The sequence below is a fragment of the Neolamprologus multifasciatus genome, chromosome 9, assembly GCF_963576455.1.
Source record: "Neolamprologus multifasciatus chromosome 9, fNeoMul1.2, whole genome shotgun sequence".
NCBI classification, from domain to species: Eukaryota; Metazoa; Chordata; class Actinopteri; order Cichliformes; family Cichlidae; genus Neolamprologus; species Neolamprologus multifasciatus.
In genome coordinates, this window is record NC_140447.1 from 30027439 (window position 1) to 30044034 (window position 16596).

General features: G+C 43.2%; 1 protein-coding gene across 8 annotated transcripts in view; it reads left to right on the forward strand.

Moving 5' to 3' along the window:
* The window catches only part of rps6ka3b (ribosomal protein S6 kinase A3b), a 69286-nt gene that overhangs the window by 34323 nt on the left and 18367 nt on the right, over positions 1-16596 (forward strand). The window contains exons 1-3 of one of the 8 annotated variants that reach the window (XM_085171893.1): positions 2122-2227; positions 3179-5093; positions 5455-7331. The exons of 2 other annotated variants lie outside the window; for them this stretch is intronic. In XM_085171893.1, coding sequence (XP_085028019.1) covers positions 7137-7331 — 195 coding nt within the window. In that variant the 5' untranslated portion in view covers positions 2122-2227; positions 3179-5093; positions 5455-7136. Of the gene's footprint in view, positions 1-2121; positions 2275-2981; positions 7332-8868; positions 14668-16596 lie in introns of those variants that run through there. 5 more of the 8 variants (XM_085171890.1, XM_085171891.1, XM_085171892.1 and 2 more) reach the window with 5 other exon arrangements.

Here is a 16596-nt window from a genome sequence, read left to right on the forward strand (position 1 = left end):
ACACACACACACACACACACACACACACACACACGTCTACTTTGACATTTGAGGCGTTTAGCTGATGCTTTTACCCACTGCTACTCACGCTGAGAGCAACAGTGGAAAAAGCTTTAGTTCAACAGGAATTTAAAGCAGCTTCTCACACACACACACACACACACACACACACACACACACACACTCACACACACACACATAAGGAATACATAACAACAGCCTGGTTGGCATTATTACTCGAGTCCCACTTGCATCTATTTTTATTAGTGCAGTTAATAAGGGATATGCATGTGACGCTGGAAATGTTTCCTCTCATTTCCTCTCGCTGTCTGACACTCGCTATCCGCCGTTAAAGTAAACTCAGACACAGCCAAGATTTCCAGCTCCTTTTCCAGGCCAAACTCTGCAGTGCATGTAAATAAAAAGTTGACAAAAGGCGCCTAAAATAACCCGCGTGCTTGTGAAACTGAGAAACGGGAACCTACTAATAGAAGTTAAGGTAAAACATTGTTGACAAATATGAAGTTTTTCCCATTAAACCAGCTAAAGCTGGGGAATGTTTCCCCGACCCCATCAGAATGGTTCATTTCCTCTGCAGTAGCTTTCATTTATCGGATGAAGCAGTGCAACCTTCATACTATTATGAATGAAATTTCAGGCCCTTGAACTGCACAGGCTGATCAAAAATGTGCAATTTGTATCTTTTCATAACTTGTTAAGTAAGTAAATAACCAGGTGAAATTTTCAGAGCTGAGAAACTGCAACCGAAGCAGCTCAAAGTGCCGCCGTCGAAAGCAAAAATCTGTTTTTGTTCAGCACAATTTCTTTAAATGTCATCAGCTTTGAGTATCGGTGTCGTGGGAAAACTGAGCCAGTTTCACGTCTGTGACAAAAATGTGTCCGGCTGATCGTTGGTGTTGGGCGGCAGTCATGTGAAATTGTCCAAAAGCCTCAATCAGTTATTTCTTAAACAAACAGAGCTGAAACTTTCACATGTGCATCCCTGCTTTCCTTCCTTCCCGCCGCTCGGGTCTGATCATCGGGGAGTTTTGTGTTTGAGTCATTATTTTGACACAGGCTACAATTGTTAGACGAGCTTATGTATATATTTAGCCTACCACTGGTGAAAACTTTTATTTTTGTGATTAAAAATGGCTTAAAAGACTTCTGACATGATGCTATTTACCTTCAGAAGTTCAGGCTCAATCATTCACCCTTCTCTCCCCAGTGATTTTTTAACTCGCTTTATTTATTTTCTGATCTTTCTGAACATTTTTCCCAAGTTTAAAGCTCAAATCAATGAACTCACTCTGACTTTTACTGTTTTGCTTCGACCACGATGCACAGCTCTCTCTCTCTCTTCAAGAACAGTTTCCGGTCTAAAAATCTGTTTTCTTTATTATTTGCTTGCTTGTTACGCACAAGTCTACCGTTGTTTACAGCGCTGTCGGCCAACGTTTTTTTTCTTTTTCGTTTTACTTACTTCGGAAAAGAAAACCTAATTTCTGCCGTTCAATACTGAACAAATTTAAACTTTTTAAAATTATGCAAAATGCAAAATGCTTAGCCGTGTCTCTAATAAAACCGCTGTAACTTCAGAGGTAACGTTCATGTGTTGATTAATGGTTTTCTTTCGTTTTTGATGTACTGCAGAATATTTTTATAAAATCTCAGGCCAGGAAAATCGCCTTCATGTTTTTCTGTGTTTTATCTTCAGCTACTTTGACACAAAGGCCTCTGCTGTGACGCTCACACCTTTGATAAAGTCTTGCGTGTGTCAGCTTCCCTTTTATAGATACAAAAATATGTAAATGTACTGATCTGAATTATAATATTTCTGTCAAAATTTCCCAGATTCAAATCGAATTGAATCGAATCGATTTGGGACCTTGTGAATCGGAATTGAATCGATTCTACAAATCAGTGCGTTGGATACATCACAACAGCTTATAGCCTGAAGCAGGTGGAGACCAGGGGAAAGTGCACATGTAGACATTGTTATTACCTCACATCATTTCAGCGTCATAAAACGCGATTTATCAGATTTTGTGTTCTTCCTGTTGTTTTTGTTGGCCCGGAGCCGGCGAGCTGCTGCCCCACTCGGGGCAGTCGAATGAGCTGAAACGTCCCATCACCGATGAGCAGTTTGTTTTTCTCACAGTCTGTATTTTCCCCTTGAAATGCCAACACGAAACTCGCTGCATGTGCAGTTTAAACCTTATGAAAAGTGATGTTTTCATCAGTTTTTCTCCTTTTTCATTTCAGTTACCTGCAGTTTAACCCTTTAAAGCCGGTCAGAGCAGCACGCTCCGTTTTGCGTAACTATTTTTAAATCCCGGTAGCTCTGCAACCACGTGAGCTAGCGCAATAATTTTTTTGCATATGAAACCTGAGGAGTTGTACTTACATCTTATGCCATCAGCTTGTCCTCGGTCACAGTTTCCTTCCACATATAGCTTTGCAAAAACTGCATAAAAAGCACTTGCAGCAACAAAAACATAATATTCCAGAAACACGCTTTGCCGATCCGATCAGCTGTTCGTAACACTTCCTATGTCCATCAGCACGAACTATCGCATGTCAGCCATGACCTGCCCAAAACCGGAAGTGACGTCATTTTTGCGGAAATGTAGTTTTTTACCGTCCGGGCCTCAATGAGCCTATACTGGTGTTTTTAAAGGTTATCTTTGACTTTATGACTTTCTGTGTCGTTTCTGGGATGCTTAGGACTCATATTGCACTGCTGGAAATAGTTTATTTTGATGCATATGCTGCTTTTTTGCAAATTTGCATTATAATATTTATTTTCGTTTTTCCTGCAGTATATAAAAATTGGTGTATTTCAAAAATAAAACTATGAAGACAATCAAAATAAATTTCCTGTGGTGGGAAACTATTTTGTGCAACTTTTTTGTATTTACAGTTTTGAGGGATAAGCCTCTTAAATTTCTCTAACTAGAAATATATGTTAAAAAAGCAAAAACGATTTTCAATTTTTTTGTAGTTTATTGCACTTTTTTGCAATTTATGTAATTACTATGCACTTAATGCATACATATTATTAAAATCTAGGCTGTAATGGTTGTATTGATGTATAGCAACTTGAAATGCTCCCAAAAATGGCTCCACAGCATGTAAAAATATAATATAAGCTCTGGCGGACTTGGTTCTATGGTAGGTCTTAAAGGGTTAAAGGAGTGCTCATCATTTGCTCCACCACTATTTTAAAGCTTTTGTGACACAGATTTACAATATAAAAGACAAATCTACTATAGTGAAGCACTAAAGTGATTGCACTGGACAGACGTATCTGACTATTTAGCTCCATCTGCTCATGTCTGCTGTTGGTGCTGGGCACATAGTGTTTGGTTGGTGTATCCGAACTTCCTGCTGCTGCTACAAGTTTATTAGTTCATGCGTCCTGTTGACAGAGTGTTCGTATCGATGCAGGTACTCTTTAGCTTTCAGGCCAGTCTGCTTTGATTTTCGCCTCGCTGGTTTCTGTCTGCGCGGAAACGAGCGCACGGGCCTGAGAGGTGACAACAGGTGGAGGTAATCGAAGAAATGTCACCCGTCCTTTCGGTGGGTGACGCTCGCATTGTGCACATTGTGTCTGCGCGAGTGGGGGCGGGATGTTTGCAACAGGTGGAGGATGTTTGGTGGGAAGCGTCCACATTGTGTCTGTGCTGGAGCTGAAGCGGGTTGGCTGTGGGTTTTGTGGATGTTTGATTTGCGTCACTGTCGCCTCTGACTTCATGCATGCCCGTCTGTGTCACAGTGTGGTTGTTGCATGAGCAAGAGGCGGACCACACGACTAAATACAAGATATTTTTAAAATATGTTTGAGCAGTAATATTTGTGACACACAGAACTTTAGAAAACTCCTAAAATGTGAATACTTAATATATTTTTCACACGTCGCCCTCCTTTCAAAGCAGGAGCCAGAGTGAGTCGACTAATCTGAAGGTCGGGGGTCTCAGTTCTTCTAGTCTGGGGCAAGATACCCCGAGTTGACCTCAGCTTGTGTGTGTGACTGTTAGGTCAAAGGGGCAAATGCATAGAAAAGGATGTGCTTGTATCAGTATGCTATCTGTATCAGCTGTTCCTCTTTATGTTTGTCTGCACCGCTTCTACTTCTCGATCCTGTCAGTCGCATTCTGACCACCGACGAGCACTTTGTACATTTGCACCTGATTTTATCTTGATTATTATAATTCTGACTTGAATCACCATGACGCATGCATCATTGCGTCTTTATTGTTTACCTTCAGCACTGATGTGCCGATTGAATCTGTGCACAAATGAACAGAGTTGTGAAAATGAGGAGAATGTGCATATTGGCGCTGGCTGAACACGAGCTATTGTATCAGCATAATAAAGACATTAGATGCTGTAGGTTTACAGCCTAATACAGTCATACACAGATCTCAACTGGAATGAAATCAGTCTCTGCTGATATGAACTGGGTAATGTGTTAGGAATGAAAGGATGCCACATTGTTTGATGGGAATGAAAGCGATCAGCCTACAGAGGGTTGAATTCAAAGTGAAAACATTTAGGTTTGTCCACTCCTGGAGCGTTATTGTGCAGCAGGAGGAACCCAGGACCCGCTGCACCAGACCAGTGAGACAGAGGATCCAAGGAGGCTCCAAAGTGCCGATGCCTGGCCTGTAGAAGTCTGTGCGGCCCTCCGTGGATGTGCCTCACCGGATCATTACTCACCCATCATCAGACCACTCATGGTGAACAATGTTACAGGCAGGATAACGATCTCCAGTCGATCTCCAGACCCTTTCACATGTCACATGTGCTCAGGCGCCATGGTGCCATGGAGTGAACACAAGGCCCATTAGACGACGTCAGGCCCACCCTTTGGTTGGGTCACAGCAGTGAGACTGTCCTGGGAGACACACCAAACCTTCAGAGTGGGATGTGTGATGGGGATTTGTTACCTCTGCATGCTATCACCTAGCCAACAAAAACAGCCCTACAGAATAAACCAGGTGTTGCTTTTTGGGCGTTGTTTCACTGTTGTCCTTCTAGTTCACATGAGATTAATTTCAATATCCCAGAACTTAAAGCGACTTGACGCTGTATTAAAAATTGCTGAAGTATCCTCGAGGTGTCTTTCCACCACATATTCACAGCTGTTAAGGTCTTCATCGCTGTAACATCTCGTCACATTTCTCAGCACACATCTGGATCAAAACAGTTTTCTGGTAACATGCGCTGACGTGTTAAACACCAGGTTATGTTACTCGAACATCCTGTCGCAGCTTCAAGTCACTGATTCTTCTCATTTCTGACTCCAGGTCTTTATTCCTGCATTTACACAGTTTTGTTTAAGTGTAGTTAAATTCTGTATACGTATGCTTTTTAGCATTATTTCTCCTTCTTGTCCTTAGCGGGCGACCAGCGGCGGTGGTCTGCCGCGCAACCAGTACGCTGCTGTAGGTGCCGCAGGTTCTCTTGCTTGACCAACGATTATCTTCCACGCTTTTCAATCTAAGGCGATGGTTCTTTCCTGCTCGAGGTCAAGTCGAAGGGCCTTCAAATCATCCTGGATTTGTTTCATCCATGTCTTCTTTGGTGCATTTCGATGCACCCTCCAATCGGTGGGGTGGGTCAACCAGAGTAGGCCATGGGGGTAGCGGTTTGGGTCCATTCGACAAATGTGGCCAAACCAACGGAGTCGGCGGCGCTGGATTAGGTCGCCGATCGTCGGTTGGCTGCCGCAGCTGGTGAGGATGGTGTCATTCGAATGACGGTCATGAAGGGAAACGCCGAGAATGCATCTAAGGCAACGCATTTGGAAAACTTCGAGCTTGCTCAGGTCGTGTTTGAGCATTGTCCACGTCTCTGCGCCGTAAAGTAGAATGGGCAGGATCAGGGTTCGGTAAAGGCGGATCTTTGTCACCAATGAGATTCTTCCAGACGCACCAGCGCAGGGAAGCGAATTTAGCATTATTTAACATTTAATTATCTAAAAATGTTCCACTTTAATCATTAGATTGTGATGTTGTGCAGCAAACCATGGCTAACAGAGCTGGAGCAGGAAGATGTGCAGCTGCAGAGGCCTCGAGGCAGATACTTAGTGACAGAAAGGAGCCATAATTAATGACATCTGAACTTGTTTATGTGTCATAGATAAAGGAGCCATACAGGTGTGCTAAACACAAATAGAGGCATTAAAAATATTCAGCGTACAAAGCTGCTGACAGGGAGTCAGCTCTGCCACGCCTCTCCTTTGGGAAGAAACATACCTAAAAGGCAGTTGCACACTGTTGCACAACCTTTCAAGGAATGATGTTGTTTAACCTGGAAATTGTACAGAAAAGATTCCACAGTGTTGTCAGGCTTAAACGTGCCCCTGATTGGATTTTGAACTTCAGTTTTTGCTCATGTCACTTTATTCACAAACCCAACCTTATTAAAACAGTCTATAAATAGCTGTTTAAAGCACTTCTATTATAGTTTGGTAATAATTAGACTGAATTGTTTCACTTCAATAACATCACCAGTGTGCACATTAACAGCCTCTGAATGGGCCTTTTTGTGTGTCTATTTATTAGAAGTATCTTTGCGGGGAAACCCCTGATTTCTGATAGATTTCTTCTTCTTGTGTATTTGCAACGACCTTCCTGGTCTGTGCGAGTCAGCATGAGAAGGAATAAACATGTAGATGAATGAATCTGTGTCTTAAGTGAAATATTTACACTCCAGCATGTTCAGCTGACACTTTAAAGATCGCACTCATTGATATTTTTAAGTGAAATCTGCATGTGGGATGTTTCCCTGAACGCCTGAGTGTGAAAATAGATGTGGGAGTTTTCTTCCTTGTGGTATTTAGTGGTGGGTCGGAGAGTTATGTGAGGGAGTGGGGATCTCCAGGACACCTGGTGGAAACACTGGGTGGAAGGTTACAGCTGCGTGTTGGTTGAGGACTGGAGAGAAGTGGGGCGGGATGGGGGATCCCAGTTCCCTTCTGGATTTGGATCTCTCCTCCTCCTCTCCTTTTCCTCCTCTTCCTCCGGGTATCCCCTCACACTGACTCACAGACACACACTAGTTTGTCCGGCTGAGTCCAAAGTTATCGCCGCTGCAGCTCCCAGCTCCTCGGTTCAGTTCAGCTTGTGATGACACAGTGCGCCGCCGCCACCGCCGAGGCCAAGCCGGCATGCGTGAGCGCTCTCGTCGGCCTCATCAGAGCACTGAGGAGTCGGCTAAAGTCGCTCCGACAACTCCTGAGACCGAACCAGAACGGCGTCCGCTGGGAGAAACCTGGAGGGACGGTTTTAGACTGCTGTGGACCGAAGCTGTCCAGTCTGGCTGTGAGTTTCTCTGCATGCGGGGCATAAAATAGTCGTCTTACATCCTCCTGGCAGTAAAAATGTGCTCATCAGCAGATGATAAATAAGACAAACTGTAATATTGATCCAATTGCAGTGCATTTGAACATTCGAAGGAGTCCTCACAGCGCTAACAGCTTTGATTTCAGAGGATATTTGGCTCTAAATTGGTGGAAACTGAGGTTTATTTTGAGTTTTCCTGCTTTTCTGAGCTCAGGTACCAAAAGGACCGAGTCTCAGCTCGGCGTGGGTGTGTGTGTTTGTGAAATCAGCTGCTGGTGTGGTGATATTTCTGAAACCAGATGGCACACAGTTCAGATTTACTGTTCATTCTGAAGAAAATGTTAATTTGATGAGCTTAAAATCAAGACTGAAGTGTATCTGTTATACATATACTTATATGTAGGCAAGAATAATTAATTCATTGTGTATCTGTGTGTGTGTGTCTGTGTGTGTGTCTGTGTTGGGGGCTGTTAAGGCTTCAGGGGAGTCGGGTTACGTCCTCTCAAAATCTGACGTGTCCTACCATCAGCTTCAAAGGTCTTTGTCCCACAACAACATGTCAGAGTGTCGTCGATCTAATGGACACATTCCTATAAATCAGCTTTACTCTGTCCAACAGTGTCCCTCTGCAAAGGTCGACTATGATGCTATTTTTAGACAGTATGTCAATTGAATGTATTTCTGTTTCACGCGTGACTGAACGTTGGTATGGAGTTACGTTTGTGTCCAGGTTATGTAATCAAAAAGAACAACGACTCAGTTTTGAGAGCGAAACTTTCTGATGTGTTTCAGTCTTAATGAATTATTAGCAACATCAAAGACTGTACATAAAATGTCCCGGGCTTGTTTTTATCATGTTTGTTGGACAACAGTTAATGTTAATTAGGCCTAGAAATCGTAGCGATTCACTCACCACACGAGCACAGACTTCTTCAACAAGCTGGTGCTACAACTGGCTGCACAGCAACGTGTATTATATCAAATATTAAAGTAAAAACATGTTTGGAAGAGTTTAACCCAGCACAGTTCTGAAAGGATGAAATTAGCCGTAGAGGCCAAAGCTGGGTTTGTTTTTAGCAGGATGTCTCTACTGTAAAGTTGGACGTTTAGCATCAATTTTTGGAGACTGCCTCAAGTGGACAGTAGAGGAACTGCAGTTTTTGGCTTTGGTAAAATCCTCAGTAAATAAATAAGTGAAGGAGTCAGTGCAGAAGACAGAAAGTATATTTCATATAGAAGAAGAGAAAGCTAGGTTGTAAACTGAAGCATCAAGCATCCCATGAAACTACTTATACACAATATAAAAGAGGCGCCAGGATCAGCAGATTTCCTGGTCCAAAGCTAGTCAAGCATCAAGGTTGTTACCAAGTGAAGTAACAAGAATTTGTTACTATGTATTATATCTTATAAGATATAATACATAGTAACAAATTTACATACTATGTATGTAATTCTTGTTACTATGTAACTTGTTACTATGTAACAAGAATTTGTTACTATGTAACAAATTCTTGTTACTATGTAACAAGAATTTGTTACTATGTATTATATCTTATAAGATATAATACATAGTAACAAATTCTTAATAATAAAGACATAAAAACTAACTGTAAGTACTTTCAGGAGACACAGTGCAGTTCATACCACAGTTTTCCTTATGAGTAATAAATGAATGATTGTAATATGAGAGGAACTCATCTAACCCAACCCCTGAGCCACGACCGGTACCGGTCCGTGAGTCGTTTGGTTTCGGTGCCACGAGAGTTGATGCTCTGGTGTGAAATTGATGGTTTTCAGGGTTTTTATCGGTTTTTAGTGTTATTTTTTTTAATTGTTTCTATCATTAGTTTGGTTTCCCTGGGTCTTTTTTTTGTTTTTTGGTACCGTACTGGTTTTATTTTGTTGTATTTATCCGCGACACCTTAAAGGCCGGTCCGTGAAAATATTGTCGACATAAACCGCTGATCTAAATGACCTCAAACTTGAAACTTTGCTTACTTGGGTATCCAGCAATAAACTCTCTATGTACAGTATACAGCACTACAGTACACCTGCATGAGTCATGCAAACCCATAACACGAAGCTCCTGGCGCACAGTTTTTGTGCCGATGTTAATGTCAGAGGAGGTTTGGACTCTGCAGTCACTGACTGGTGACGGCTGCGGGTAAAAGTCAGTGTCAGTTTTTCTCTCATGGCTCAGTTGCTGTGCTTCCTAAGTGCTTCGCCTTTGCAATAACAACATCTTACAGTTAATCGTGCAATATTAGGAAGGAAGAGATTTCACAAACTAGCTTGTTGCAACAGTAGCATCCTGTTACAGTTGAATTCAGTGATTTTGTAAGAACAGCTCATTCAAATGTTCACAAACTCAAACTGCGCTGAGGTGTTTGACTGTATGCACAAGCGGCACCGGGACTGAAAACAGCTGAATTCAAAGATTAAGAGGTGTGGCCAAGAGTTCAAGAGCAGACTGACAGACAAACACAGAGTGCTTAATTTTACAGTGAAGGGAAAATTGAGGAGAGTGAACATCTGGCCAAGACATTTTCTTAGTTTTCCTAAAGCTGCACAAAATATAACAAAATATTGCAGGCTCTGCGTCACCTGGGTCCCCGTCTCAGTCATGTCTGACCCCGCGATCTGCAGCATCAGCAACAGTGGCACACTTTAACTCATAATGCACGAGGAAGTCTCCCTGAAGCCGGTCGCACGTACGGCTCGAGTTGATTTCCCGGTCGGAGCAGAGGTTGGAAACATGCGCTCAGTTTATGTTAATCTAATCTGGCGGCTGTAATGTGTCCGCCGGCGAGGTCTGCTGCTGCAGAAGTGTGTAACAGCATCACACCGACTCAATCTGGCCTCTTAATTAGATCAGACGGCAGACAGATGATGTGAAGCTGCTCCGCTGCGTCGTGGCCAGATGTGCTTCTCAGACCTGTTTACAGGAGCTTCTGTTTGCTTGGTTTGGTACTCAGGCGTGTCAGTAAACGCATCACGGCGGATGTTTCTGGACGACTGGATGAGGGAATTTTTATGAATGATTTTTTTAAAGATTTTAGAAAACGTTTCTTTAGACCGTGCTGTGGTTGTCGGGTTCAGGTTTGTCACGGGGAGTTTTCTGTAGAGCCCAACGCCCGAAACAAGCAAAGAAGGAGGTCAGAGGTCAGGAAGGACACCTGACGTTAACTCAAAAGCTTCCTAATGAACATAAAGAAAGGACAAAGTGGCAAGAGGAGACAACAGACTCTGATTTGTTGACGTTAACAGCAGTTTGGTTTGTTGTGCTTGTGAGTGTTGACTTTAAAGTTAAAATACCAAACTGCCAATTAACACATGCATGTAAAATGGTTTTATAGGGTCTCCTGTGGCCTAGAAAACAGCTGTAATTCACCGAGCTGCACGAGTGGCATTTCGTCAGGGCAAAGAGTCAGGATCTCCTCTCTGCTCAGTCAGTTTGACATTTGAGTTTTTCCACAAATTGTCTTGACAAATAACAGTTTTCACTTTAATGCACGTTGAAAATGCTGGTAAACAATTTAAAGCAATCTTGATATAGACTCACATATTCTAACACAAAGTGTTACGCTGGAAAAAATCAAACACCTTTCCTGATTTAACTTCTAGCCACTGGAAATCCCACTCGGCCCCGACGATGTGCTCCAGGGTGGAGGACAGAGAGCCGAACTGTTCCCTCTCGCGTCTGTGCTGATACGAGATGGCCCAGTTTAGCTCGTTTCCTCTAAATCTTCTACCTTGGATGGCTCAGGATGTTACGGTAGAGCTCCACACTGATGCTCGGGGATGAATTCTTTGTGTTTCTTTAACTTTAAATAGAATTTAAAAGAAAAATTAGCTTATAAATAAAAAAGGACACAAGTTCATATGGTAGGGAGGGAGGCACCTCTAATCCCTGCTAACGCCTGCACCACAGGAAGTCTGATGGGCTGGGTGCAGCAGACTTGTGTCCCTTGGAGAGCCGGTGCAGCGCCGATGAAGTAAGCAACAGAAAAGCTAAGCTGACGGGCAATAGATGGTGGACTTTGTGACAACTTTGAGTGTTTCCTCCTCTAGATGAACTTTGACTGAAGAGTTTCTTTTAGTCCTCTTGTACGGTGGCCCTGAGAGGTCAAAAAAAGGAAAACGTTACAAAAGCTCACAAAACAGATGAATCGTGCAATTAAAACACAAATTACATTACATTTTGTTTCTCTGCTTCTTTTCTAAAAACAAACCTTTGAATAGTTTGGTTTCTGTTGCTTCCACAGCGGTTGGGTCATGTTATTGTCTAATCACGTCTGGTGGGTTTTGTGTGCATTTGCTCGTGTTTATTTAGGCTGCAGTGCATTTGACCTCTCGGGGCCACCGTAATCTTGGCTTGACCTAAACACCATATGAGTTTGAACTTTTAGGGAAAAGGAAATGCACTTCATTTATTACACTGTAACAGCAAAATGCAGAAGAGTAAATGCATTCATAACCTGGGAAACCAAAAGTGAGTATTGAGGATAAAATCCAAATATTGCCCAGCTCTATAATCCTGTGAGTGTTAAAAAACAAAACAAAACACGAGGTAGTATTTCTGTCTGGAACTGAAACTGAAGTAGGCGAAGTCGTACTTTAGTGTAATACCAATTTGTTCCATAAGAGGGTGCAGCGAGTCACTGTAACCTTTATTTAGTGTTAAAGTTTTAAACATTTTTATTTTGAATGATGGTCTGGAAAAAAGGTAAAGCATTGTCGGGAAGCTGGAAAAACCACAAAAAGACCAGCGACAGGTAAAACACTGCCCCCTGGTGGTGGAAGTTTTAGCTAAATTTTGTGCTTTTTGTGCCAGTTTAATGTCTGTGGTGGTCAGAAGCCCCACCCACCTGTCGTTCATGCACCTGGATTGTGAAGGGCCAATCAGAAGAAAGTTGGGTTAAACAGGGAGGAGCTTGCTTCAGACGGAGGAGGAGTTCATTATCAGATAAATCACGCAAAGCCTCTCCAGTAGAGTCCAAGAGTGTGGAGCTGAACACGAGCAGATCAGATCACCGGTAATTAGTTCAGTCATTGATCAGCAGGGTTTCTTCAGTGTTTAGCTGCTCGTGTGTGTGTGTGTGTGTGTGTGTGTGTGTGTGTGTGCGCAGAAATGAACCGTAACAGCAGAGGGAAGTTGAAACACCATCAGTGTGTTTTTATATATAAGAAGTAAATATAACATAATGAGGATAATAACGGGTAAAAGAAGCATTTAACATGTGTGGGGGCATGCAGGTGTGCGTATACCTGTGTGTTATTTATATTTGTGTGTGTGTGTGTGTGTGTTATTTATATTTGTGTGTGTGCTTGGTGCACAGGTGCAGGGTTTGCAGTTTTAATCCTGTGATTAAGAGGTGCTACATGAGCATCCTGTTGCTGCAGCTCTGATCCTCCATCTGCGTTCTGACTCACACACACGCACACACACACACACACACACACACGTATATTCAAAACGTCAACAATGCGAAACCCGTCAGTTTTTCTCCGTCTATTTCCATCAGTCAGCAGCGTCCAAATTGTTTTTGTGCGTTTATCAGCTGTTTGCAGCTCTCAGCCTCAGTCTGGATGTTTGGTCTCATTTACATTCAGCGCTGTGATGTTAGCGCGAAGAGCTGAATAATATTTGACTCTGAACTAGCTGTTAAACTCAGGTTTTCTCTTTTTCTTCCTGTGTCAGAATAATCACCCTCATATAAGCACGACTGGTCCTTGTATAGTTAAAATATAGTTAATATAGTTTTATTTCATAACCCAAAATATATTTGATGTGTGAGTAAATAAAAGCCCACTTTAAGGAAAACAGTATTTACAGTCTGATATAGAGGCAGCGAATGTAACAACATTTTAGTAAAACGAACAACTTTTGCTGCGTTGATAAAAATATTAAAAAGAAGTTAAATATAAGTTATTTCAAAGGATATTTTGAAGTTGAAAGTAATGATGCTCACATATGACAGACATGGTCATGATAAAAAAAGATACTTACTTATACTTTTAATTGTGATTAAACTGGAAATATGAAAGTAAGAAAGAAGACGTGAGCTGAGCTAAAGTCAGGGAGTGAGTTCAGCTTTGAAGCAGTGATAGAAGTAAAGGAAAGTTGGGATGCTGAAAGGCAATGAGTGGATCAGCAGGCAGGTTGGAGTAATTCACATCTTGTTTCTCTCACAGCTGCTTGTTTAGGGTCAAGAAAACACACAAACACACTTTGGGTGGTGATTGTATCCAAATGTGTGTATTTGACCATAAAATGTAACTGTGCTAATCAGCTGTGACTTTATGCCTCATACCAAGTTTGAGCCATAAAGTTATGCAAATAAAATAATGTCAGTGTAAATAAAGGCGAGTGCACAGTGAACCACAGCTTCCTGTTAAATAAGAGCTAAAGAAGAGTCTCTAAATACCAACGTGCTGGTCGTCCTCAAATAGATTCACTGTTTACACAACCACGTGTTGAAAAACAGACGGCGAGAGCCTCTGACTAACGAGGATTAGCCACGAAAAGCGGTGTTTAAGTGACTCACGGGTGGCGGCGAGCGTGAAGGTTGCTGCCTGTACGAGCGCTGTCCAGGGAGGAAACTGAAAGATTAAGCCTGGCAAAGAGTCGGGCTTTACATGAGGCAGTAACTTGTGTTTTTATGGATCATTTAAGGAGTCACTCCATAGCTTTATGTGCTGCTGTCCAGGCCCGTGTCCTCTTTAATGATTGAACCTTTGATGTGTTTGAAAGAAGCATTTTAAATACATTTTATTCATAGAAAGATATCCGAGCTGAGGCTCACAGCTGTAGTACTTGTTACGTTGCATCACTTGTTTTGGACACATTTCAGGCACTGAAGAGATCTTATATGGTACTTTTACTCAAGTAGAGTATCTGATTACTTTTTCCACATCTATTACACGTCCCTCCCGACTCCAGCGTGTGACTTTCCAATGAGAAAGAGGCAGAGAGGAGAGAGGGAGAGGTGTGATCCGGGGAGGAGAGGTGAGAATGGTTCAAATAAAGATAGAAAAGGCGAGAGAATCAGAGGGAACGAGGGAGGAAAGTAGGGAGGGAGCGAGGCGAGGATTTCTCAGAGGGAGAGAGAGGTAGGCGCAGAGAGGGAGAGGCAGAGGAGGAAGCGTCAGGGATGAGCAGAAGCCGGCGCCGGCTCCAGTCGATGCTCGGGAGCAATGTTAGCACCACAGAGCCTGATCCGCAGCCGGGACTACAGGATCCATAATGCACTGGGACACTCCGCAGCGAGCAGGTCACCCACCTGGGAGCTGCAGGTATGAGGAGCAGGAGGAGGTGGGTGGAAAGAAAGAGGATGGAGCACAGAGCAGAGCAGGGAGGATGATGGGAAGAGGTTGGAAATGCGGGGTGGGATTGTTTACCTGTTGTCTGGTTTACTGCATGAGTATCCTGAGGAAGGGCGAGCTCTCCAGGAGGAGACGGAGGCTGAAGGATGGATGATGGCGCTGAGCACAAACAGACATGCAGTGAGGCGACGTTAGTCAGCCAGCTACAGCGGGAAGCAGGTATCGGGGGCGGCTCCACGACAACTCTGTGTGTCTGTGTGTGTGTTGTGACGTCCTGCAGCGACGATGACGAACGCTCAGGAAGCCTGCTCAACCTGTTCTGTGATTCAGGGAGATGTGAAGGAGGAAAGGGGACACTGAGGGGAGCTGTTGTGTTTTTAATCCCCCGACCCTTCTTTTCCCAGAAATCCTTTCAAAATAAAACTCAGAAAAAACAAGTCAGAACTTGTTCCACTGATACGTGTCAGTGAAGCAGAGACATGAGATCTGTCAGTGTCTGATTGGTGCTGCTGCACAGGGGTGTGTCCTGGATGTGTTTGAATGAACCAAGGACAGGCGGCGGGCTCTCAGGATATCAGTGTTTGATCAGAAGTAAGTAAAGTGTAGAAAATTGGCTCAGACGAGGTTTGAAAGAGGCTGTTATGGAGGCGACCGAGCACATCACCACAAGTGGTTCGCATATGCAGTCATGAGAAAGAGGAAGTGCATCCTCTTTCAAATCTCAGGTTTCATGTATCAGGACATAATACAAAAAACATCATGTGGTCGTTAACAGCTTGTAAAGTTATTTAAATGATTCATTAAAAATGGAGCAGTTGAACCGCCTTTAGTGGCAACACCTTGAAGTAATCGTTTTCTGTGTGACTTTGTCAACCTCACACATTGTTGTGGAGGAATTTTGGCCCACAGTTCAGTGAAGTTTGTGAACACTTGTTTACTCACAGCTGTCTTAAAGTCCCACCGCAGCGTCTCAGTCGGGTTGAGGTCTGGACTTTGACTGGGCCCTGCTGCCGTAGATTTGCTGCTGTCCTCATTCTCCTCAAGCTTTAGCTGTGAGACACGTGGCCTCACATTTGACTCCAGAGTAGAGTTCAGTAGAGTTCACGGTCAACTCAGTGTCTGCAGAACAAGCCCAAACCATCAGCCCTCCACCGCTGTGCTGACAGCTGGTACGATGTGTTTGCTCTTGTCTGTCCAAACCACTTTGTTCCACAAGTCTTTTGATTTGTCTCTCTTCCACAGCATGTCTTTATCCTGTCTTCCTTCTCTCACCCCAACCAATCACAGCAGATGGCCCCGCCCCTCCCTGGGCCTGGTTCTGCCGGAGGTTTCTTTCTGTTAAAAGGGAGTTTTTCCTTCCCACTGTCGCCAAAGTGCTGCTCATAGGGGGTCATATGATTGTTGGGTTTTTCTCTGTATCTATGAAGCGCCTTGAGGCGACTTTTGCAAACCTCAGCTGTGCTGCCAGGTTCTTCGTAGAGATGGGAGCCTTTCTGCTGGGATGAACTTTAACACTTAACTGAGATCTGTAGAGTCTGACGAGTATTGCACGATCTCGTCCTTGGGGTGAATTTGCTGGGACGTCCGCTCCCAGATTGGTGTTTTGAATGTTTTGCTCTTCTCACTGTAGAGCGACGGACTTCAGATTGTTAGCAGGCTTCCCTTAGCAGCCAGCTGGGCAGCAACTGTGGCTTCTCAAAATATATCTGAATGCTTCACACCTGCAAACTCCTGCTTTCATAGAGCCGCTCACAGCGATGGTGATCAGTTATTCAATGCATTTGATTAGCAGCACCTGGCTCCTACTCACCCTCCTGATTCCTGTGAATGCAGTGAGGATTCTGCGTTTTTGTTTTTCTGTTTAGTACAAATATATGAACAAAAGATTCGTATTTATTTCATATTAAAAGCTGTTATA